This window comes from Myxine glutinosa, chromosome 11, assembly GCF_964187855.1.
Source record: "Myxine glutinosa chromosome 11, kmMyxGlut1.1, whole genome shotgun sequence".
NCBI classification, from domain to species: domain Eukaryota; kingdom Metazoa; phylum Chordata; class Myxini; order Myxiniformes; family Myxinidae; genus Myxine; species Myxine glutinosa.
Genome location: NC_136271.1, coordinates 487,152 through 511,527, shown reverse-complemented (window position 1 = coordinate 511,527; position 24,376 = coordinate 487,152). Strand labels below are relative to the sequence as shown.

At 46.8% G+C, this 24,376-nt stretch overlaps 2 protein-coding genes across 6 annotated transcripts in view; one reads left to right on the top strand and one right to left on the bottom strand.

Annotated features, from left to right (window-relative positions):
* Window positions 1-20,159, bottom strand: part of CFAP36 (cilia and flagella associated protein 36) — a 170,991-nt gene extending 150,832 nt beyond the window's left edge. For 2 of the 5 annotated variants that reach the window (XM_068130033.2, XM_078786326.1), the window contains exons 1-2: window positions 19,924-20,044; window positions 14,989-15,099 (exon numbers count right to left, since the gene is read on the bottom strand). In XM_068130033.2, coding sequence (XP_067986134.1) covers window positions 14,989-15,082 — 94 coding nt within the window. In that variant the 5' untranslated portion in view covers window positions 15,083-15,099; window positions 19,924-20,044. Of the gene's footprint in view, window positions 1-14,988; window positions 15,107-19,923 lie in introns of all 5 variants that reach the window. The other 3 variants (XM_068130035.2, XM_068130034.2, XM_078786325.1) reach the window with 3 other exon arrangements.
* A 709-nt stretch (window positions 20,160-20,868) lies between these two features.
* Window positions 20,869-24,376, top strand: part of LOC137417753 (alpha-soluble NSF attachment protein-like) — a 323,838-nt gene continuing 320,330 nt past the window's right edge. Inside the window, exon 1 of the mRNA XM_078786322.1 lies at window positions 20,869-21,018. The gene's annotated coding sequence lies outside the window, so the exon portion shown is untranslated. The remainder of the gene's footprint in view (window positions 21,019-24,376) is intronic.

The window sequence follows — 24,376 nt, the reverse complement described above, 5'->3', positions numbered from 1 at the left end:
CTCCCACCTCTGGAACAAACTCCCTCACTCTCTTCAATCCCACTCCACCCTCCAGGTCTTTAAAACAGCTGTTCACCACCATCTCTTATCCTCCCCCATCCAAAACCTTGATCTTTTCTACCCCCGCTAATTTCGGTCCCCTTGTGTTTTATACCTCCCCCCCCCCCCCTTCCCATGCCTCCTCCCCCCAAGCCCTCTCCCTCCCACACTTCTCCCTGCTCTCAAATGTTGTGTTTTTGTGCTTCCCCTTCTCTCCCCATCTTGTCTTCCGCTCCCTCTTTTTAAATATTTTGTTTGTCTGGTTGATTTGTTTGTGAAATAAATGTTCGCTCTTTCACGAGCCTCGAATTCAGTATTCAGTATCAGTTTTATAGTATATAAAAAAAAAGAAAAAAAAGTTGTCCTTAAACCCCCCAAACCCAATTTGAACACCTTAAATCTTATCTCTTAAAATCCTAACTTTTAAATTTTATCTCATATCTTATATCCATATGGGAGTGTATCAATACCATTATTTAAAATAAACTTCTTATCATCAAAAGTGCCCAATGCCTTCTTATTTACCTCCTCTGTATATAGTTGATGAGAATAACGTCTAATAGTATTCATCTATCTATACTCTTCCCTCTTCACTATAAGCTACAGTTATAATGATGTTTGAAATGTATGCTGTCTTTAATCACACTCCTCTTTACCCCTTTAGCCTCTGATCACACACTATTATTACAGCTTGTAACAATTTTAAAGAATTAATTAGTCCATCTCTTTGGATAACCTTTCTCAAAATGGCTTTTCCATCTGTATATTCTTACAATATCACCAACTTTGAACTTTGGTTTTCTCAAGTTATCCTCCTTTTGTACTCTAATTTTAGAAATGTTTTTGATCGTTTTGATTTTATTGAGGAATGAACTGTATTATTGTAATCATCTATAATGTTTTAAATTAAAGATACCCATTGCTGATGACCAAGTTGAGTGAATAATTTGTATAGTCTCTCTAATAAAGCATGCTTAAAACGCTCAGTAACAGCTGCCTTTCCTTCAATAAAAGTGCTGTATAATATGATACCATTACCCTTAATATAAGGACATTCATAAATGTTTTGTTATAGAACTCTGTTCCCTCATCAGTCCATAACGTCTTTGGTTTTCTTAAACATTTCCAAACTACACTACATAGCCAAAAGTATGTTGACACCCGAACATCAGACCTGTATGTGCTCGACGAACATCTCATTCCAAAATAATGGGCATTAATATGGAGTTGGTCGCCCCTTTGCTGATAGAACAGCCTCCACTCTTCTGGGAAGGCTTTCCACTAGATGTTGGAACATTGCTGCGAATATTTGCTTCCATTCAGCCACAAGAGCATTAGTGAGGTCGGGCACAGATGTTGGGCGAGTCGGCCTGGCTCACAGTCGGCTTTCCAATTCATCCCAAAGGTGTTCGATGGGGTTGAGGTCAGGGCTCTGTGCAGGCCAGTCAAGTTCTTCCACACTGATCTCGACAAACCATTTCTGTATGGACTTTGCTTTGTGCACAGGGGCATTGTCATGCTGAAACAGAAAAGGACCTTCCCTAAACTGTTGCCACAACGTTGGAAGCACACAATCGTCTCGACTCTAGAATGTCATTGTATGCTGTAGCGTTAAGATTTCCCTTCACTGGAACCAAGGGGCCGAGCCGGATCCATGAAAAACAGCCCCTCACCCCTCCCCTTCAAATCTCCCCACCCTCATTTTTTCTCCATTTCTCTCCTCTCACCCCTCCTCCTCAAAGCATCCTCCCCGCTTCTTCCCCCTTCCAACTCTCACCTCCATCTCCCCCAACCTTCTGCCTCGCTCTGCACCCCTTCAAATAACACCTCACTGTGCCTCACCCAATCACCATCAAACCTTTTGTCTGTCCCATCCTTCCCCTTCTCCGAGCTATTCTGAAATCTCTGACACACTTTCAACAGCTCTCCCTACCTCTTCCTCCTCTTCCACAATGATTCCTCCTCCACCAAACTTTACAGTTGGCACTATGCATTCGGGCAGGTAGTGTTCTCCGGGCATCCGCCAAACCCAGATTCATCCATCGGACTACCAGATGGTGAAGCGTGATTCATCACTCCAGAGAACGCGTTTACACTGCTCCAGAGTCCAATCTCAGCGAGCTTTACACCACTCCAGCTGACGCTTGGCATTGCGCATGGTGATCTTCGGCTTGTATGTGGCTGCTCGGCCATGGAAACCCATTTCATGAAGCTCCCGATGAACAGTTGTTGTGCTGACGTTGCTTTCAGAGGAAGTTTGGAACTTGGTAGTGAGTGTTGCAACTAAGGACGGACGATTTTTAAGCGCTTCAGCACTCAGCAGTCCTGTTCTGTGAGCTTGTGTGGCCTACCACTTTGTGGCTGAGCTGTTGTTGCTCCTAGACGTTTCCACTTCACAATAACAGCACTTACAGTTGACCAGGGCAGCTCCAGCAGGGCAGAAATTTGACAAACTGACTTGTTGGAAAGGTGGCATCCCATGACGGCACCACATTGAAAGCAGTACGCATTGAAAGGCACTGAGCGCTTCTGTACGGCCCGTTCCACTGCCAATGTTTGTATATGGATATTGCATGGCTGTGTGCTTGATTATATTGATTATACCTGTCAGCAATGGGTGTGGCTGAAACAGCCAAATCCACTAATTGCAAGGGGTGTCCGCATACTTTTGGCCATGTAGTGTATCTCACTGAAGGCTAACATAAGAGCATTACCTCTTTTGTTTTTCAAAGGAACAACCCAAGCATATGTACTCCTCAAATCAATAACGGTTAAAGCATACTTGCATCCCTTAGCATTATTCAGTTCAATTAAGTCAGCGGACCATTCAATGCTTGCAGAAAGTGTTCACCCCCCTTGAAGAGAGAAGGCTGGGGGGAGGGGGGTATGAAGCAAATTAACACTACTAAGAATTTCAGGAAAGAGGTTAGAGATGGTAAGAGGTAGATTTGGGGTGTTTTAACAGGGGTAGAAAAGATCAAGGTTTTGGATGGGGCATGGTAGTGATAAGATAAGAGATGGTGGTGAACAGCTGTTTTAAAGACATAAAGACGGAGGGAGAGGAGTGTGGGACATTGTTTCAGAGGTGGGAAACAAGTAAATGAAAACTTTTTTTTTAGGGCAACACACTTTTATTTTTTTATGAAAAAAAAACATAATTCATTTAATTTTTATTAAACATTTTCTTTTTATAATTACATCTTGATAGATGAAAATGTACCAGAAAAGAGGACCATGGGCCGATTTTCAACTCTCTCGGACGTATGGAACCAAGAAAACGAACGGCTGAAATATTTGAACCGGGACAAACAAACAAAGTTCAGATAAAGTTAAATAATAGTGTGTAAAAAGAGGAATGAAAGAGTAGAGTTGTGCAGAAAGTCTTGATTTTGGCAGTTTCACCAGAAGAGGGTTGCTGGCAGATCTTGTGCATCCTGCAGGAATATTTGGGGGACAGAGCACAGACAGAGCAGGGGGAGTTAGGCCAGAGAGGAGTCAGTAGAAGACAGGAAGACCACCAACCTGCCTGCGGTGAGAGAGTGAAAGGCCCGCAGAATCAGCTTCATCACGGCAGATACCAACGATTCTGAAAGGCTTGGTTTCTGTAGCGTGAAGCCGAGCTCGGCATGGGGCAGGTGCATCAGCCCTGAGGGGAGAGCAGTACGCTATCAAGCTGCGGATGAAAGCTTTGTATGTGGTGAGGAGCTTAGAAGTGCCAAGAAAGGACTCACACGACGGAGGATGCCTAGTCGGCGACTGCCTTTGGAGGAAAGCTTGGAAATGTGGTTTTCCCAGGAAAGATCATGGCGGATAGTGAGAGCCAAAAGCTTGAGTGACAGAACTTCGAGAGGATTGGTGAGAAGGTAGAAGGGAGGGTTTTCGAGATGGTCTTGACGGAGAGACAAAGTGAGAGCATGAGATTTGTCAGGATTGAAAGACATGTTCCACTTGTTTGACCAGCTTGTGATTTTGTCATTGTGTGTAAAATGTCATTGATGATCATTGATGATCATTGAGAGATCAGTGCTGAAGACCAGAAATAGTACAGGGCACAGAACACTGCCTTGAGGATCTCCAGCCTGAACAGGAAGAGGAGATGAGACAATTCCATTTGGAGCCACATGTTGACTGCGACCGGAGAGGAAGTCCGCAAGCCATGTGTGGAGATTTCCATGGATACTGTAGGAGGAGAGTTTGGAGAGCAGAGGGGGGTGCCAGACCGTATAGAAGGCACGTGATATGTCAAGGGAGACAACTCTAATTTCCTGTTTGGCATTGAGGACCTCCATCCATTGTTGAGACAGCAGAAGCAGGATGTCCAGAGTAGAGTGACCTGGTCTGAATTCAAATTGATGATCCAAGATCATGCAATTGGAGAAGAGGAAGGATTTGATGTCAGAAGCGATGATGGATTCCATGACCTTGCTGATGATTGTGAGCAGGTTTATTGGTGTGTAGTTGCAAGGATCTGTTTTTACACCTTTTTGTACAAAGCGGTAATGTTGGATAATTTCAAAGCAGATGGCAGATGACATTGAGGAAAAGATATGGTGAAGAGAACAGAGAAAGGGTGAGATACAGCGACAGAGCAGGATTTTAGGACCCTTGGGCTGATGCCGTCTGGTCCAGTTTGTTACGGATTCGTCACTTCCGTTGTTGTGGTTCTCATCCACTGTAAACATTTTTGGTTCCTTGTACTATTATTGTTATCGTTTAAGTGAATTGGAGATAGCTGTTTTCAAAAGGTAAAAAAAAGTTAGTGTTTCAAAAGAAACCGGAAACCGGATCGGGAACCGGACGAAGAAGAAGAAGAGGAAGAAGAGGAGGAAAAGGAGGCGGAGCGAGTGAGGTCGGAGAAGGAGCCGACCTGCGTTGAGGTTTTGAGCAAACGCTGGCAAACGAGGGTCACGAGTGAACTTTGGGGTTCCTGGGAAAGGGATTCCTGCGACAGAGTTGTTATCGCTGTGACAGATAAACCTGCGTGACAGGTTTTGCGGTTGATTCCGAAGAGAATCATTGGAGTGCCGTTACCTCTCGAGAACGGACCGTTGGCCATTTTGCCTCGTGCTGGATATTCGCATCACTCCAGGTTTTTCACCTCGCTTCAACCATTTCACCGCATCCAGACGTTAACCTGGTGTGTGTGTGTAACGTGGATTTTGAGTGTGAATTTGCGGTTCGCCGATTGGGAGCCGTTGAACGTCCATACCCGAAGGTGTGATTTCCCAGCCGCCTCTTGAGGACACTTTTGCCTATCTTTGGCAGTGTGACTGTCAACCGAGCGGGATTCTGGTCTCGATACAACATCGTTCTGACGATCACTAGAGCGTGGATCGACTTTGGTTTGAAGCTGGGACAGAGACATTGGGCATGTTATTTTCGCTTACTTGGAGCACAGTGAGTTATATTGTACGAAACTGATGGTACCATCATAGGAATGATATATTGGTTGTACAATTGATTAATATTCTTATTGTACTGTTATTCTTGTGTGACCTTAATACAATACTTGTTTGTTGGTAACAATTGGTGTGGTTTCACCATTGATCTTTGACATACAGAATAACACATCTTTCTGCCGTGACTCCTCTCGGGGCTCGGAGGTACACCGTGACTGGGGTTTTGGGAGGAGCACCTAACAAGTTGCAGAATCAGAGTCGAGGTTTGACAGAAAATTATCCACGTTGTAGGGAGAGAAGGACACAGAGTCCAGGAGCAGCTGTGTTCCACTGGGTAAGGTGGGTACAGAGAGAGATGGGTTTGGGACACTAGATTTTGAGGCAAACACAAGAGTTGAGGCATTCAGCTTTTTTACGTGCAGTGTCAGTTGTGTTGCCATTTGAGGTAAGGGAGGGAATAGAAGGGGAAGGAACACCAGAAACAGATTTGACCAGACACCACCAGGATTTGGAGGAGTGAGATAGGTTTGAGAGTTCAGTCTGAAGAGTGGAGAGATATCGTTTCCTGGCTCTCCTGATGGTAGACACACACTTGTTCCGAGCTTTGTGGAAGAAACTAAGATTACTTTCAGTTGGATTTGCCTTCCATGAGGCGAGGACAAGTTGTTTCAGGGCAACTGCCTCAACACAAGATTCAGTGTACCATGGACGGGCGGAAGGGATCTCGCGAGATGTTGTCGGCGAGGGCACGGTTTTTCGAAGCTGCGTCACATTGTATTTTTGTCGAAATTGTATTTATCTTTCAGTGTGTGTACCTATAGTGTGTCCCTAAGAAGATTCTCGGTGGTAATCTCTCAAACCTGTATGAAAAAATCGTCGGTTATGTCATGCGGGGTTTTTTGCGGCCGAGTGCCTTGTTTCCTACCTTGAGGCTTTGTTTTCTCTCAGTGGTCGATTGTGGTCCATTTACTTTCGTTCTCAGTTTTTCCCAGTCTTTTCACCCCATACTTCCTTGCTTAAAATCTGAACTAAAAAAAAAAAAAAAAAATTCCCTGCTTTGTTCTTATTCGTTGTTCTTATTCGTTTATTCGTAGTTCTTATTCGTTCATCCATTCTTCGACCACGTGTTTCACCACCATTTCCCCAAATAGTTTTCACTATTCAATTTTAAAATGTTTTAACTTTCCCCTGAAGTGCTGTATTCTGTCGTATAATATAACACCTTTTTCTTCTTCCTCTTTAAAAGCTTGCTTTCGACTTGCTCATCAAATCAATTCATTCCAAAAAAAATTCCATCTCTTAAAGTTCCTCTTTCCTACATTCCCGAAACTCACAGGCACTCCCCACCCCCACCCCCCTCCCCCCCTGCTCCAGCGTCCTTAAACGTATCTCTGCCTCGAAGGTCACAAGAAACTCATTTTGCAATAAATGTTCGTATCCCATTAATCGTACAACACTTTCTAGAATCCAAACTCACCCCTCCCCTCCAAATCTTCCCCATCACCCCTCCCCTCCAAAACTTCCCCATCACCCCTCCCCTCCAAATCTCCCCCATCTCCCATCCCTTTCAAATCCCCCTCTTGCCCCTCCCCTCATAAACTCCCCCCTCACCCCTCCCCTTCAAATCTCCCCACCCTCATTTTTTCTCCATTTCTCTCCTCTCACCCCTCCTCCTCAAAGCGTCCTCCCCGCTTCTTCCCCCTTCCAACTCTCACCTCCAACTCCCCCAACCTTCTGCCTCGCTCTGCCCCCCCCCCCTCAAATAACACCTCACTGTGCCTCACCCAATCACCATCAAACCTTTTGTCTGCTCCATCCTTCCCTTTCTCCGAGCTATTATGAAATCTCTGACACACTTTCAACAGCTCTCCCTACCTTATCCTCCTCTTCCACATCTTACCCAATGCCGCCCCCCCCCCCCCCCTGTTCTGTATCCGATGCTCCCCCTTCCTCTTCATTTACGGTATGGATCACAAACATCCGGGGCCTTCGCTCAAACTTGACTGATCTCTCCATACAGGTTGCTTCTGACAAACCAGACTTGATCTGCTTGACAGAAACTTTCCTCCTTCATGATGTCTCCGATTCCTTAATATCTCTCCCGGGTTACTCACTCCTCCGGTATGATAGACCTGAGCCTCGTCCTGGAGGCGTGGTTGCTATCTTTATCAAAAACTCTTCCTCACTCTCTCTGCACTGACCTCTCTCCACCCCACCCCCAGGAGTACCTCTGGCTACGGCTTCCCCTTCGCTCCCACCTTTTGTTCATACAGACTTGGCATTTAATATGGATTTTTTTTTTGTGGGGGTGAACTTACTTTTCAAGATGTCTTAGAACCTAAAGTTCATTGGAATTATGTTGAAATTATTCTAGATTTTGTTAATGTGACCTTTAAAAGAAACAAAAACCACATTTGACATTTCGAAACAAATAAATTGATCCTTGAAAGTGATGTAAACTGATATCGAACTCAATTCATGGGCAGTACTATGTTAAACTTCTGTACTTTTTCCAGAAGTATCTCTTTATTTTGCACATTAGCCAAAATTTTTTTTTAACAAAAACAAAAGTTAAATTACGACTGGGATTACGGACAGTAAAATTACAGCTCAGTACTTCGTGTAACCCCCACGAGCATTCAGGAGAGCACGTACACGTTGAGGCATGCTGTTCACGAGATTTGCCAAGGTTTGGACAGGAATCGCTTGCCATGCAGTGACAATAGCCTGCTGCAATTCACGCACAGAGGTCGGCTGCTGGTCCAAGTGGTCGATTTGACGCGTTAATTCTGCCCACAAGTTCTCTATCGGATTCATATCCGGGGACATGGCAGGCCACTCCATATGCTCGACACCATGGTCAGCAAGAAAGTGTTGGATCATGCGAGCACGATGAGGCCGTGCATTGTCATCTTGGAAGACAAAGTTTCCTCGAAAGGCTGCACGAGCAAATGGAGGCAATGTTTCTTCCAGAATGGCCCTGTACTTGAACTGGTTCAGGTTTCCATTCAGAACAACCAGGTCAGTTTTGCCCCCTGCATGAAAAGCAGCCCAAACAGTCACCCCACCACCTCCATCTTGGACTCTTGGCACTATACAATCTTTGGTGTAGGCTTCATGCACAAGTCTGCGCACTCGGACACGGCCATCTTGACGATAGACCAGAAATCTAGACTCGTCACTGAAGATCACGTGATTCCAGTGTCCTGGCTGCCATTGACGGTGCTCTCTGGCCCACTGCAATCGGCGCTGGTGGTGTTGTCTGGTCAGGCGTGGCTTTCTCATGGGATGCCTGCCACGATAGCCTGCTTGAACCAGTCGTTGGTTTACTAGCCTTCTGGATACAGGCACATTTGTCAGTTGCTGCCACTCAGCCCTAAGCCGATTAGCTGACTTGGTACGGCCATTGCGGACTAACCAGTGCAGCTGGCGATCATCCCTCCTTGTGGTTCTGGGGGATGTCCTGGCCTCGGTATTGGAGTATTGACACCCCTCTGAGCATTTCGTTTCAGGATCTTTGACACCTGACCTTGAGTGATGCCATACTGCCGAGCAATAGCACGCTGTTTCATGCCATAATTTTGTAAAGCCACCACTCCATGACAAACAGCATTGTCGAGTTGACGGACCATCTCCAGAGGAAGCGGCAATAACATTTGGAGACGTGCAGCAGTTGTTTTCCACTAATACAGAACGCAACAACCCTTGTATACCCGACTGTAAAGCCAATCATCAAATGCACCTGTCCGTACATTTTGCCACGCCACCTGTGATATAATCCTGTTGTTGACTTCTTGCTGTGACAGACAATCAGTGACATGGTTCTTTTAACAAATAAATCACCAAAGTGTAAAAGAAACTCACCAGATTGATATACTGAGATAAGAAAGTAAACCCAAGTCAAGAAAAAAAAAATATTCCATATTAAATGCCAAGTCTGTATGTGTGTTGTACCGTCCACCAAACAGTGATGACTCCATCTACATCTCGCTGTCTGATAACATGGACCAACTTCTATCAACTCATCCCAACTCTCTCTTCCTCATATGTGGTGATTTCCATTGTCACCATGCCAGTTGGCTGGGTGTGGGTACCGCTCTCACCAGCCATGGCTCCTCAGCAAAGGCCTTCTGCGACTCACTGGGACTGACACAATCTGTCTATTTCCTGACCTGGATCTCAGGCAACGGAGCATCTTCTCTTCTCGACTTGGTTATGACTAACTTCCCGGCAAATGTCTGCTGCTCTTCTTCTGCTCCAATCGGCTCATCTGATCATGTGCTTGTTAAAGTGGACATCTCTCTGACCATTCTCAGAGAGCCTCCTCAGCGTCGACGAGTCTGACATTTCACTCAGGCCAACTGGCACCGTCTTCAAGCAGCCATCAATCATCTGGACTGGTCTCCCATCTCTACCGCCTCTGACATCAACTCATCCTGGGAATTCTTCCAAAGTAAATTGCTCTCTCTCTCATGCACAGATTTATCCCATCTCGTCTTCAGTTGTCATACCCTTCCTCCCGTCCATGGTACACGGAATGTTGTGGTGAGGCTGTTGCCCAGAAACAACTTGCCTTTGCCTCCTGGAAAGCAAATCCAACGGAAGGAAATCTCATTTCCTTTCACTAAGCCCGAAACAAGTGTGTGTCCACCATCAGGAGAGTCAGGAAACAATATATCTCCACTCTCAAGACCGAACTCTCAAATCGGTCTCCCTCTTCCAAATCCTGGTGGCATCTAGTCAAATCTGTTTCTGATGATTGTTCCCCCTCCATCCCCTCCCTTATCTCAAACGGCTACACAGCTGACTCCACACGTGAAAAAGCTGAATGCCTCAACTCTGTGTTTGCCTCAAAATCTTGTGTCCCAAACCCATCCCTCTCTGTACCCACCGTACCCAGTCATACCCAGCTGCTCCTGGACTCTGTGTCCTTTCCTCCTGACAAGGTGGAAAAGTTTCTGTCAACCCTCGACTCTGATTCTGCAACTGGACCTGACGGCATCAGCCCACGGGTCCTAAAATCCTGTTCTGCCGCTCTTTCCCTCCCTCTCTCTGTTCTCTTCACCCTATCTTTTGCTCAAGGTCATCTGCCATCAGCTTGGAAATCAGCCAACATCACTGCTTTACACAAAAAATGTGCAAAAACAGATACTTGCAACTACAGACCAAACAGCCTTCTCCCAATTATCAGCAAAGTCATGGAATCCATCATTGCTTCAGATATCAAATCTTTCCTCTTCTCAAATGGCATGATCTCTGATCATGAATTTGGTTTCAGACCAGGTCACTCCACTCTGGACATGCTGATTCTGCTGTCTCAACAATGGATGGAGGTCCTCAATGCCAAACAGGAAATTAGAGCTGTCTCCCTTGACATATCACGTGCCTTCGATACGGTCTGGCACCCCGCTCTGGTCACCAAACTCTCCTCCTATTGTATCCATGGAAATCTCCACGCATGGCTGGCGGACTTCCTCTCAAGTCGAAGTCAACGTGTGGCCCTGAATGGGTTTCTCTCATCGCCCCTTCCTGTTCAGACTGGAGTTCCCCAAGGCAGTGTTCTGGGCCCTGTGCTTTTTCTGGTCTTCATCAATGATCTCTCTTTTGACTTACCTCCGCTCTAGCAGGGAAAATGGCCTTAAAATGCATGTTGTTGTTGTTTGTTGTTTGTTGTATCAATGATCTCTCTGACTCTCTGGAAAATCCTCTCTATCTCTTTGCTGATGACTCCACTCTCTGCCGCTCCATTCCTCATCCCGCAGATCGGCATTCTGCAGCCTCCTCACTCTCTGCAGACCTGGACAAAATCACAGACTGGTCAAACAAGTGGAGCATGTCTTTCAATCCTGACAAATCTCACACTCTTACTATGTCTCTCCAAAAACACCGACTGGACAACCCTCCCATCCACTTTCTGAAAAATCCTCTCCAAGAAGTTCTGTCACTCAAGCTTTTGGGTCTCACTATCTGCCATGATCTTTCCTGGGAAACCACATTTCAAATCTGGCCTCCAAAGCCAGTCACAGACTGGGCATCCTGGGCGTCGTGCGACTGGGCGACTAGGCATCGCCGACTGGGCATCGTGCGAAGTCCTTCCTTGGCACACCTCAGCTCCTCACCACATACAAGGCTTTCATCCGCAGCTCAATGGAATACTGTTCTCCCCTCTGGGCCGGTGCTTCTGCCTCTCACCTAGCTCGGCTTCACGCTGTCGAAACCAAAGCTTTCAGAATCATTGGAATCACTCGCGATGAAGCCGATTGTGGGGGCCTTTCACTCACTCACCGCAGGAAGGTAGGTGGTCTTTCTGTCTGTCCCGACAACAATTATTGAGTATACCTTGCTCCCCCAGCTCTATCCCCCAAATATTCCGACAGGTCGCACAAGATCTGCCTGCAACCCCCTTATGGTTAAACTGCCAAAATCAAGACTCTCTGCTCACCTTCACTCCTCTTTTCTCCCGCCTCTGAAACAAACTCCCTCACTCTCTTCAATCCCACTCCTCCCTCCAGGTCTTTAAAACAGCTGTTCACCACCATCTCTTATCTTCCCCCATCCAAAACCTTGATCTTTTCTACCCCCGCTAATTTCACCCCAGATCCACTTTTTTTAAATACCAACTTCTTTCCTGGAAGTCTTTGCAGTGTCCTTGTGTTTTATACTTCTCCCCCTACCCCTTCCCACGCCTCCTCACCCCAAGCCCTCTTCCTCCAACAGATCTCCTGATGTCCCTGCTCTCAAATGTTGTGTTTGTGTGCTTCCTCTTCTCTCCCCATCTTGTCTACCGCTCCCCTTATTATATACTTTGTGTGTCTTTTTGATTTTTTTGTGTGATAAATGTTAGCTCTTTCACGAGGCTCGATCCTGTATATAAAAAGGAAAAAGAAAAAAAAGGTATGACCATGCCAGTCTGCCTGAGTGAAATGCCAGACTCGTCGATGCAGAGGAGGCTCTCTGAGAATGGCCAGAGAGATGTCCACTTTAACAAGCACATGATCAGATGAGCCGATTGCAGCAGAAGAAGAGCAGCAGACATTTTCAGGGAAGTTAGTCATAACCAAGTCTCGAAGAGAAGATGCTCCGTTGACTGAGATCCAGGTCGGGAAATTGACAGATTGTGTCAGTCCCAATGAGTCGAAGAAGTCCTTTGCTGAGGTGCCATGGCTGGTGCGAAAGGTGCCCACACCCAGCCAGCTGGCATGATGACAGTTTAAGTCGTCACATATGAGGAAGAGAGAGTTGGGATGAGTGGATAGAAGTTGGTCCATGTTGTCCATGATGTAAATGGAGTCATCACTGTTTCGTGGATGGTACAACACACATATGAACAAAAGGTGGGAGCGTAGGGGAAGCGGTAGCCAGTGGTACTCCTGGGGGTGGGTTGGGGCGAGGGCAGTGCAAGGAGAGTGAGGAAGAGAGTTTTTGATGAAGATAGCAACCCCACCTCCAGGACGAGACTCAGGCCTATCCTACCAGAGGAGGGAGAGATATTAAGTAATCAGAGACATCTTGAAGGAGGAAAGTTTCTGTTGAGCAGATTACAGTCACGTGAAAAAGTAAGTACACCCCATGTAAAGTTTTGACGTTTTCAACATATTTCAGCATACAGCTATTTGATCTTCATTTCAACAATATTGATAGATAAAGGCGATATAATATAACAAATATCATGAAACATTTACATTTTGTAGTCCATTGTATAATTTAAATAAACATGAATGCAAATTTCGCATGTGGAAAAAGGAAGTACACCCTTGGCTCCAATAGGTGGTATTGCCCCCTTTGGCAGAACTACCTCAAGTAGGCGTTTCTTATAACTGTCTACCAGTCTCTGACATCGACTGGGAGAAATTTTTGCCCACTTCTCCATGCAGAATTCTTTCAGCTGTGCAATGTTTGAGGGGTTTCTTGCATGCACAGCTCGTTTCAAATCCCCCCACAACATCTCGATGGGATTTAGATCCGGGCTTTGACTTGGCCATTCCATAACCCTCCATTTCTTTCTTTTCAGCCATTCCTTGGTGGATTTACTGGTATGTTTCGGGTCATTGTCATGTTGCAAGGTCCACCTTCGGTTGAGCTTCAACTTTCCGACAGATGGCCTCACATTATCCTCAAGCCACCTCTGGTACAATGAAGAATTCATAGTCGATTGTATGATGGTGAGCTGCCCAGGCCCTGATGCAGCAAAGCTGCCCCAAACCATAATATTTCCACCACCATGCTTTACAGTTGGTATCAGGTTCTTGTGGTCAAATGCTTTCTTTGGTTTTCTCCAAACATGTCTTCTGGTACTGTGGCCAAATAGCTCTACCTTTGACTCATCTGTCCAGAGCACATTGTTCCAGAAGTGCTGGTCTTTGCCGAGGTGTCCATTGGCAAACTTTAGTCTTGCCCTGATGTTCTTTCTTGACAGGAAAGGTTTCCTCCTGGCACACCTCCCATGTCGATCAAATTTGTGCAGCCTCTTTCTAATGGTAGACTGGTGCACTTTGACATCAACAGTGGCAAGAGCTACCTGTAGGTCCCGTGATGACATTCTGGGGTTCTTAGAGACTTCTTTCAGCATCTTGAGGTCTGCTCTCGGGCTGAACTTGCTGGGGCGGCCTGGCCTGAACAAGTTGGCAGTTGTTTGGAATCTTCTCCACTTGTAGATGATCTTCCGGACAGTCGAATGATTGATTTCAAATTGTTTGCAGATCTTTTTAAATTCCTTCCCAGACTCGTCGGCATCTATAACCTTCTTTCTGAAGGCCTCAAAGAGCTCTTTTGATCAAGGCATGGTGACGCCGCACACTTCAACAACAAAGAGCAAACCAAACTAAATGTCTGAGGTTTAAATAAGACAGGTTCCTCCAAGATCCTCTCTAACGATGTTCTAATTATTTGCACCTGAGCTGGTGCACCTGATTCTAATTTTAGGTATTTGAAGTAGTGATAAATGTAGGGGTGTACTTACTTTTTCCACATGCGAAATTTGCATGTATGTTTATTTAAATTATACAATGGACTACAAAATGTAAACGTTTCATGATATTTGTTATATTATATCACCTTTATCTATCAATATTGTTGAAATGAAGATCAAATAGCTGTATGTTGAAATATGTTGAAAAAGTCAAAACTTTACATGGGGTGAACTTACTTTTTCACGTGACTAAGTCTGGTTTGTCTGAAGCAACCTGTATGTAGAAATCAGTCAGGTTTGAGCGAAGGCCCCGGATGTTTGAGATCCATACCGTTAAGGAAGAGCGAGGGAGAACATCGGATACAGGACAGGGAGGGGAGGATAGTGTAAGATGCGGGAGAGGAGGAGATCGGGAGAGCTGTTGATTTTGTGTCGGAGATTTCAGAAGAGCTAGGAGAAAGGGAAGATGAGGAGAACAAAATATTTGATGGTGGCGCAAAAGGCCTAATTTAGCAATCATACGGCATTTTGAAAGTCACGTATTGTGTTTACGAAAATAACTTTCGTTTCCTTTTAGATGGTGCAGGGGTATCTGTGGAGATCAAAGGGTAACAAAGGAAGTGTAAAGTGACCATAATGTACCCATGCATTGATCTTCAAGGAACTGCTGCACAAACGTGTTCCAGAGGGGGGTTTGCAAGAACCTGAGCAAACTGTCCTCAACCCAGTCTGCCATTGCCTGGCAGTGCGTGCCTGCTCACTCACGGTGGATGACATCAAACCATCAACGGTTGCTTCATATCTTCAGTCCAAAGCCTAACTTAAATTATTCTCTTGCCACCGAAAATCTACAATGTGCAATAGTACATTGCGTTACTACTTAACATGCTCGTTTTACAAATCGCAATATAGCTTAGATGTTATGGAAGATAGATTGGGGATAGGGTTACCATTTTAGCATTTGCCTCCTCATGGGATGGCCTCATCCTGAACCTCGTGTTCAAATCCAATACATGGGACTGAGTTGTTAGACATACACCAATGTGCTTGCATTTCACGTAAATTTAAACGATATCTTGTTACTCTTCATAGCATATGTTAACACATAGTCTACTTGCCAAGCCTATAGAGCCCTCTTGTGAACCCAGAAATGTTGAGTACCCCAACGTTTTAAGTTAGAAATGTACAGTATGGGTCCCCAGCACTTAGAAACTGCCGGATGCTAACTTGCATATGTTGGGCAATTAGCAAAATTAGCATTAATAGCATTAACCCTATCAAACATAGGCCTGGGACACTGAAATTTCTGTTTCGCTCTATTGCTCCGTTTGAATGCTTCGTGTGAGCAAACTATTTGAAGGATCTGTATGAAATTTGGACATAATACACTTAGACAGATATGCTTTCCGTGAGTGTTCTTTTTAAAATTTCCTGCGATCAAAATTTCATGTGAAAAAAAGGATGTAAAAGCCGTGGATTTTTTTTCACCCAACAATTTTTTGCGCTGTTAGTGCCCCTACTCTCATGTTGAGCTACAGTTTCAATGTTAGTGTTTATTTGAACAGATCGTAACCTGGATAAGTGTCTTTGGACCACTGCTTGACTCGCCCCCTGCCCACCCTGATACAGTGCTCAGTACCATTGCCTACTTAGACACATCACTGAGGCAGCTTGGCATGAGCCACAGTCATATCACGTTTGACATGCAGCTGTACGTGATCGCTTGCCTGATCAAGTGGAGTGATCTGCAGCGATGGTCATCAGTGGTTCTCAGACCTGGGATGATGCACACTCTCATGTCATTCATCGGCTCAATCGGACAACTGATGAATTCAACATGTGTGGAGGAGCTAGTCGGTGCATCATTTGGAGGCCTGAAATCCATCTTCAACGGGAAGGCCTGGCCCAAGGCTATGCGAGCCTTCCGTATGGTTGTGTCTGCTCTTCTTCATGACTTCTTAGAGGAGGGAGAGAAGACTCACGAGCAGATAACGGCATTCCTGGAGAAAGCCAGAGAGCACCCCACAGGCCGGCTATGGGTGGATTGTTTCATCACCCCTACCCTAATAGCTCACAGGTTCTGGCGAGCAGAAAGAGAGGGTGATTGGATGCTGCAACAACACTGCCTTGGAGATGCTGCCCTATTTCTTTGCTGCCGGTCATCACCACTACGCAAGATGGATCACATGGCATCTGCGCGACATGCAGTACCTTCCTGCTACTGCCAAGGATGACCTTTACGCTGGAAGCCATGTGTGCCGCCACTCTGATGGTGCAGCTGCAGTGAGTGGAGACATGTTTGGGGAGCAGACATGCATCAAGCAAGGGAAGGGAGTAGGAGGCATGAAGGGCATCTCCACCAACCCTGAGCAGGTCGCCGTGTGGATCCAATCTTTCGGCATCTGCTCCTATCTCTCCAAGTCATTGGATGAGATTTACGACGATGCTGAAGCACCGGATAAGACAATGAAGCCCAACAGACACAAAGAAGAGGGTAAAGGACGGCGGGAATTGGACGCGGAGGACCGGGCTAAAATCCTGAGAGTGCTACAGGAAAACTCCCATCCACTCACCATAGAGACCGCGACCCTCCACCATATCATAAATGGCCAGGTGGCAGATGAAAAGGTGAATGTGCAAGATGCATTGAAGATCGGACAGGACATGAGCACACTGTTCTCTTCATCACTTCCTGAGAGATTTAATTTGCCCATCTCAAATAAGGTGGTGACAATGACATTCACCAAAAAAAGAGTGAAGGTCAATGCGAAGATCATATGTGACCTTGAGGCGTTGTTTGCTCGGCTGCTGGTGGTGGGGAGCAAGAGAAGAATGGAGCTCTCTGCCCTCTTTGACTACGAGCTCGGCCCGGTCCCTGCATCCATCATCGATGAGTATGGATGCCTCAGGAAGGGTAACAAGTCTGTGATCGTCCAGCGTCTTGGAATCCTTGCCCCCAATCCCCACCCACCACATGTTGTACTCGTTGATGCATCGCAGCTCATCTACCACGTGGTGTGGCCATCGTCAGGCACTGTGGCTGACCTCGCAGCCAGCATGGGGCGCCGGCTTAATCGCTACATCACCGAAACATTTGTCATCTTTGACCGGTATGAGCAAGTCTCTGCCAAAGACCACGAGAGGTAGAGAAGAGCTGGGGAGAGCTCAACAGAGTACCGACTCTCACTGACAACCCCTCTACCTAGCCGCGACAAAGTGATGAAGAACAAGACAAACAAACGGAGACTGGGTGAGCTCCTGTGCACACACAGCATAGGAGATCACATCAAGATGGTCAGCAAAGCAGACAGTATTGTCACTCATGACGAGGCTGACGTCTCCCTCATCTCATACATGTTGGATACAGCCAGTCGTGGAGCTGAAACTGTCCGCATTCTCAGCGACGACACTGATGTTTTCGTTGTCATGGTCTATTGGTGCTGGAAGGTGGGTATCACATGTAACCTGCAGATGGAGAGATGGGATGGCACTATTCTCAACATCAATTCGACAGTAGAGAATCTCGGTGAGCAGTGTCGCTCCATCCTGGCTATGCATGCTCTCTCCGGATGTAACACCACCTCCTATCCCGCGGGGAAAGGGAAGGCGTCCGCACTCAAGGCCATGAGAGTAGTACCTGGTGACCTGCTTCACTTCATCGGAGAGGAGGGAGCTACTGATTTACAGATTACAGAGGCAGTGAGTGGTTTCTTCCTGGCTCTGTACAACGAGAGGGAGTCGGCATCTCTGAACGTCGCCAGATATGACATCTACCGAAAGCGCAAAACCCCACCAGCACTGAAGACACTGCCTCCTACAGAGCGCAACGCTCTCCTCCATGGACGGCGTGCCCATCTACAGGTGCTGCTTTGGAAAGCAGCAGACTGCCCTGACCCACCAGCTGTGGACATAACAGAGTTTGGATGGAATAAGAAGGAAGGCGAGAAGGGAGAGGGAGTCATCATGCCCATCCTGGATGCAAGCCCCGTTGCTCCTCCTGCCGTGTTGGAAATGATCAGCTGTAGCTGCAAAGCTGGGTTAAAGCCCTGTTTAACAGCAAAGTGCAGCTGCGTAGCTGCAGGCCTGGCCTGTACCAGCTACTGCTTCTGCAAAGGCTCTGATAGTACATGTTGCAACACACACACACTCACAGCAAGTAGAGCAATATGACAAGAATGTAGAGTCAGGAGAAGAAGATGAAGACGATGAGGATGAGTTTTATGATGAGGATATGCTTTATAACAGTGCAGAGTAGTAGAAGTGCAAGACGCTCTTTCTTGATGGAAGTTTTATGTTGTGTAACTAGTGCACATATTTTTCAGCTCTGATAATTTTGGGTATACTTGTGTTTTAATTTTGAGGATATTATTTACCCATAGTCATATTATTCTAATTTGGTATGGTACTTGCCTTTGTTACCTCTAATACCTGTGAATAAAAGTGGAGCAATAGAGCGAAACAGAAATTTCAGTGTCCCAGGCCTATGTTTGATAGGGTTAATGCTAATTTTGCTAATTGCCCAAAATATGCAAGTTAGCATCCGGCAGTTTCTAAGTGCTGGGGACCCATACTGTACATTTCTAACTTAAAACTTTGGGGTACTCAACATTTCCGGGTTCACATTGCTGGCAAGTAGACTAACATGTAGAAGTTCATTCAAAGGCATGCGTGCACTAAAGCATACACGAAAGAGGAAAAAAAATAATGCCGGTGCTTGTAAAAATAATGAAGTGCTACAAATTTGGGTTATAGTCTTTGAATTTGAGCATTTGCCTCGTCTTTGGGCTTCCTGAAAAGCGCTATATAAAATAAATGCATTATTATTATTATTATTATTATTATTAGGCAATCCTGTATTGTGTTAATTTGAACATCAATTGCATCAAAAAAAGTTTGTCACTCATGTCCAAGGTACAGACTGCACAGCACATCAATTTCTCTCGCACCTAACCAAATCCTTCATTGCACCTTTCAAACATTTGGTAATTCCCATGACTGAATAATTTATGACACACACACACACCACAGACACACACACACACACACACACACACAATGATACAAACATACATAAACACAATGACACACACACACACACACACACACACACACACACACACACACACACACACACACACACACACACACACACACACACACACACACACACACACACACACACAGTCATACACGCGTACATACACACATATAGAGAGAGCCATACATACGCGTACATATACACATACATAGACCTAGACACGCGTACATACATAAACCCACACACACATATATATATATATATATATATATACACACACACATACACATCGACCGAGACACGCATACATATGCATACACACATATATATACACACACACACACACACACACACACACACACACACACACACACACACACACACACACACACACACACACACACACACACACACACACACACACACACACACACACTCCAAAATTAAAACCTTTCCCTATTATGAGAATTTTTTTCGAAAGACTTTAGGCCTGTTGACTGACTATGCCGGTTCAAATATTGCGACCTCTTTGTCCTCACCTCAGAGCCAGAAGGAAATACAGCGGAGCCAGAACATCATGCTGTACAAGGCCGCTGTTACCTGGGCAACTCGCTCATGCAATTTTTTGGTCTTATTTTGAATGATGACAGTGGTTTCTTTTATAATAATTACAAATAAACAAACTAATTGATCACATTAACACTTTTTTTACTTGTACAAAAATAATTCGCCGTTTGAGTAGCCACCATTCCGCCATAATTGTAGCTTTCACGTCGGAGGTTAAAAAATTGGTATTCTTGTCTTTTTAAAGTCAGAAAAATGATTCATAAAATAAACATTGCTGTTGTTTCGCCTCAATATCCACTTATAAAAGCGTCTGCTAAATGATTCAATGTGCATTGGCATACACAATTTTACCCTTATTTTATAAACTCTTCGAAAGCAGCCAGAAAAGCGCATGTTCGTGGATATGGTGTTGTGAGCGGTGTATCGTACGTGGAAGAGATTCCATCATTACCTCCGCCACCAAAGGTGCTTGGAAGTTATGTTTTCACCCTGTATGTTTGTCTATCCGTTTGTTAATTGGGAAACAAAAATAATTGGCAAGTAAGTTGATCACTCCGGTTTGTGTGTGTTTGTTAGTTGGTTAAAAAAAAAACAGGACCGGAAGTCTAACCTCGGCGTAGCCGGGCTTGTAAAATATTACAAACCACAAACACACATGATTAGCTTTTTAACCAGTCGCTAATGCTGTTTATAACATTAAATAAAGAAATTTGGAATCCGAAAAATCCCTAAGGTAAGCTTTGATAACAGAACTGAGGGAATAATCTACCCTAATCTATATACCCCCCAAGAGTTAGGGTAAAATAACATGTCCTGCAACTAAAGTGGCGTTTTTCGTAGCGGCCTTTTGAAACGCACTAATTAAGGCTTGGTATTGAAAACCACCAATGAAACCCACTTTTCCTGCTGTATAACACGAAACTGAAAGGGAGGAAGACCGGGGAGTGCTCATTTCATTTACCACGCAGTTATCTTGCGCTTGCCAAGCCTGCCGTTCCTTAACGGTTTTGAATGGAGTGCTAGCTCGAATGCTTCAACCAAATGGAGATCTCTCCACAAGAACCTTGGTAAATGAACACACCCAATGTTCTTCAGACCCGATCATAGAGAGACTATCTATATAAAGAAAACATTGTGTGTGTGTGTGTGTGTGTGTGTGTGTGTGTGTGTGTGTGTGTGTGTGTGTGTGTGTGTGTGTGTGTGTATATGTGTGTGTGTGTTACCGATAGACTCCTAAACGGAGAGGCTCACATACTTGATATTTGGCACAGACATGGCCATTGAGCCTGGGAAGGACATGGCCTACCTAAAAATATTTGACGAGATCCATATTTTTTATTCATATTTACCTCAGCGCATTTCAGCGAGGAACGTTATACACGGAATCTCAGCCAGTGCCAGAGCAGCTCGCTGATTCGCTCAGAGCGATCACGTGATGTTCCATCCTCGCTGCCAGACCACTGAACGGGAAATATATCGAACTAGCCGAAACCCGTGGAACATCCACAGAAGGGAGGATGTGGTGTATGGATAGAGTGTACCATTATGGATGGCATAGGGGATTTGCTTGTCCGAGTAAGAGTTAGGAAGAAAGATGAGAATGAAGAGTGCGTATATGAACAACGTATTTATTGCAATCTACTTAAATGACAACGCTACGATATACTTTTGAAAAATGAATGGATTCGTAATAGGAATCAGCCAGCCGCAGCCAACTATCACGTACCGTCTCAAAGTCAATGCTATCCTTTTATCTCTTCGTATACAACTCACTGATTTCTACCTTATCGTGAACAGGGTAAAGCCTGCTTTGATAATCATGAACGGTGGCAGATGCAGGAGCTGGTGAAACGAAAGGGGGGGGGGGGGCTGATCATGACCTACCCTACGCCACATGGCCTACGCCATTTGTTGAGATCATGGCCACAACGGAAACACAACAACTGGATAGGTAGGGCCTAGGCCTACGCCTACTTTTCGTCACTTGGCGATGGCATCGTATTGGCAGTTAATCGGATGCTTTTGGGCCCCAAAGTCGACTAATTCAGATTTTTCGAGTATGGCTGTACGTGATAAACAAAGAGCGCGGTTGGAAGAAATTATGGTAAACCCACCTGATGAGGTTAGAATACACCGCGATCGACGACACCGGCACAAATGCATGCTCTGGATTGTCCACTCAGTGGACGGCTTGCTTCGCCTTCACCCAGCAGACGCCAATAAGATGGCGTCGTATCGGCAGTTAATCGGATGCTTTTGGGCCCCAACGTCAGCTAATTCAGATTTTTTGAGTATGGCTGTACGTGATAAACAAAGAGCGCGGTTCGTAGTTCGTAAATCCATTAGTGCCGTGGGCATCGGGTCACTGGGTGCGGCGCAAAAGGGATAACAAAGTCGAGTCCTTACGCTATTATTATATAGATGACCATTGCCATTCACACCACATAGGTGGAGATGTAGCTACTGGGCGCCATCTTGGTTGGCACTCGATGCTGGGCGATGGTGATTTCCGTCACGCATTTGCACGTAATTCAGAGCGAAAAGCGATTGCGTTTTTTCACCTTTTGTGCGATCGTGTTTTGTGTCGATTTTTGTCGATTTTGAGTGATATGAATTAAACGTCTTTGAAACAGCTGTGAAACGTCTTTGCACAACCCTTCTTAACCGATTGGAACAGTTTATTGCCGCACAAAATGGCATTTTAACAGTTGTCTGGCTTTTAAAATCCGGAACACGTTCAAAACAAACGAGATCCGCGAAGCGAGTTGGTCGAGTCGTGCTAACCAAGATGGCGACACGGCGGCTACACTCTTCACGGAGTATGAGCGTTCTATATATTTTTAATTCAGTGCACCAGACTCGCTCACGTACTTGATTTGTGGCATAGACATGACCATTGGGCCTTCACGGTGTAATTTGTGCGAGGCTTTTGTCCGAGTGAGCTTGAGTCGAGAGGGCGAATGTACGGGTTGGGAATGTACGGATCTCCCTTCCCCCGCCCGGCAACGCCGGTACTGGAGGGCGTCACAGGATCGGTGAGTCTCCAAAATCCGCTTCGTGCTGTTGTTGCGAAGATGCAGGACAATGTCGCGATTGTTGTGCTGCTCTCCTCCCATGAGAACTGCAACGTCATTGATGACTGGCCCTCCCCTTCCTCCCCTCCCATTCCCCCTCCCTCCTCTCCCTCCCCTCCCCCTCCTCCTCCCCGCTCCGTCCTTCTCCTCCCCCCTCCGTCGTCCCCTTCCCCCCCTTCCCCTCCCCCTCCACATCCCCTTCCCCCTCCCCCTCCCCATCCCCTTCCCCCCTCCCCTCCTCCTCCCCCCTCTCCCTCCCCTCCCCCCTCCGTTCTCCCCTTCCCCCCCTTCCACTCCCCCCTCCCCTTCCCCCCTTCCCCTCCCCCCTCCCCCTACCCTACCCCCTCCACTCCACCATACCCCATCCCCTTCCCCCTCCCTTCCCCCTCCACCCTACCCCATCCCATTCCCCCCTCCCCTCCCCTTCCCTCCTCCCCTTCCCCCTCCCCTCCCTTTCCCTCCTCCCCACCCTCTCCCTCCCCTCCCCTCCCCTCCCCTCCCCCTTCCCCTCCCCCTCCTCTCCCTCCTCCCCCTCCCCTCCCCCTCCCCTCCCCCTCTTTTCCCCCTCCCCCTTCCCCTCCCCCTCCCCTTCCCCCCTCCCCCTACCCTTCCCTCCTCCCCCTACCCTTCCCTCCTCCCTCCCCCTCCACCCTACCCCTCCCCCCTCCCCTTCCCCCTCCCCCTCCCCTTCCCCCTCCCCCTCCCCCTCCCCTTCCCCCTCCCCCTCCCCCTCCCCTTCCCCCTCCCCTTCCCCCTCCCCTTCCCCCTCCCCCCTCCCCTTCCCCCCTCCCCTTCCCCCTCCCCTCCCCCTCCCCTTCCCCCTCCCCCCTCCCCTTCCCCCTCCCCCTTCCCCCTCCCCTCCCCCTCCCCTTCCCCCTCCCCTCCCCCTCCCCTTCCCCCTCCCCCCTCCCCTTCCCCCTCCCCCTCCCCCCTCCCCTTCCCCCTCCCCTCCCCTCCTCTCCCCTCCTCCTCCCTTTCCCCCCTCCCCCTCCCCTTTTGCCTCCCCTTCTCCCTCCTCCTTCCCTTCCCCCCCACCCCTTCCCCCCTCCCCCTCCCCCCTCCCCCCTCCCCCCTCTCCTCCCCTCCCCCCTCCCCCCTCGCCTCCCCTCCCCTCCCCCGCCCGGCAATGCCGGGTACTTCTGCTAGTAATCTATATACCCCACAAGGGTTGGAGGTGTGGTGATTTACTAAGCAGCTAGCTAGCGCTTGCCAAGCCAGCCGTTCCTTAACGGTTTTGAATGGAGTGCTTGCTAGAATGCTTCAACCAAATGGAGATCTCTCCACAAGAACCTTGGTAAATGATACACACCCAATGTTCTTGAGACCCGATCATAGAGAGACTATAATATGT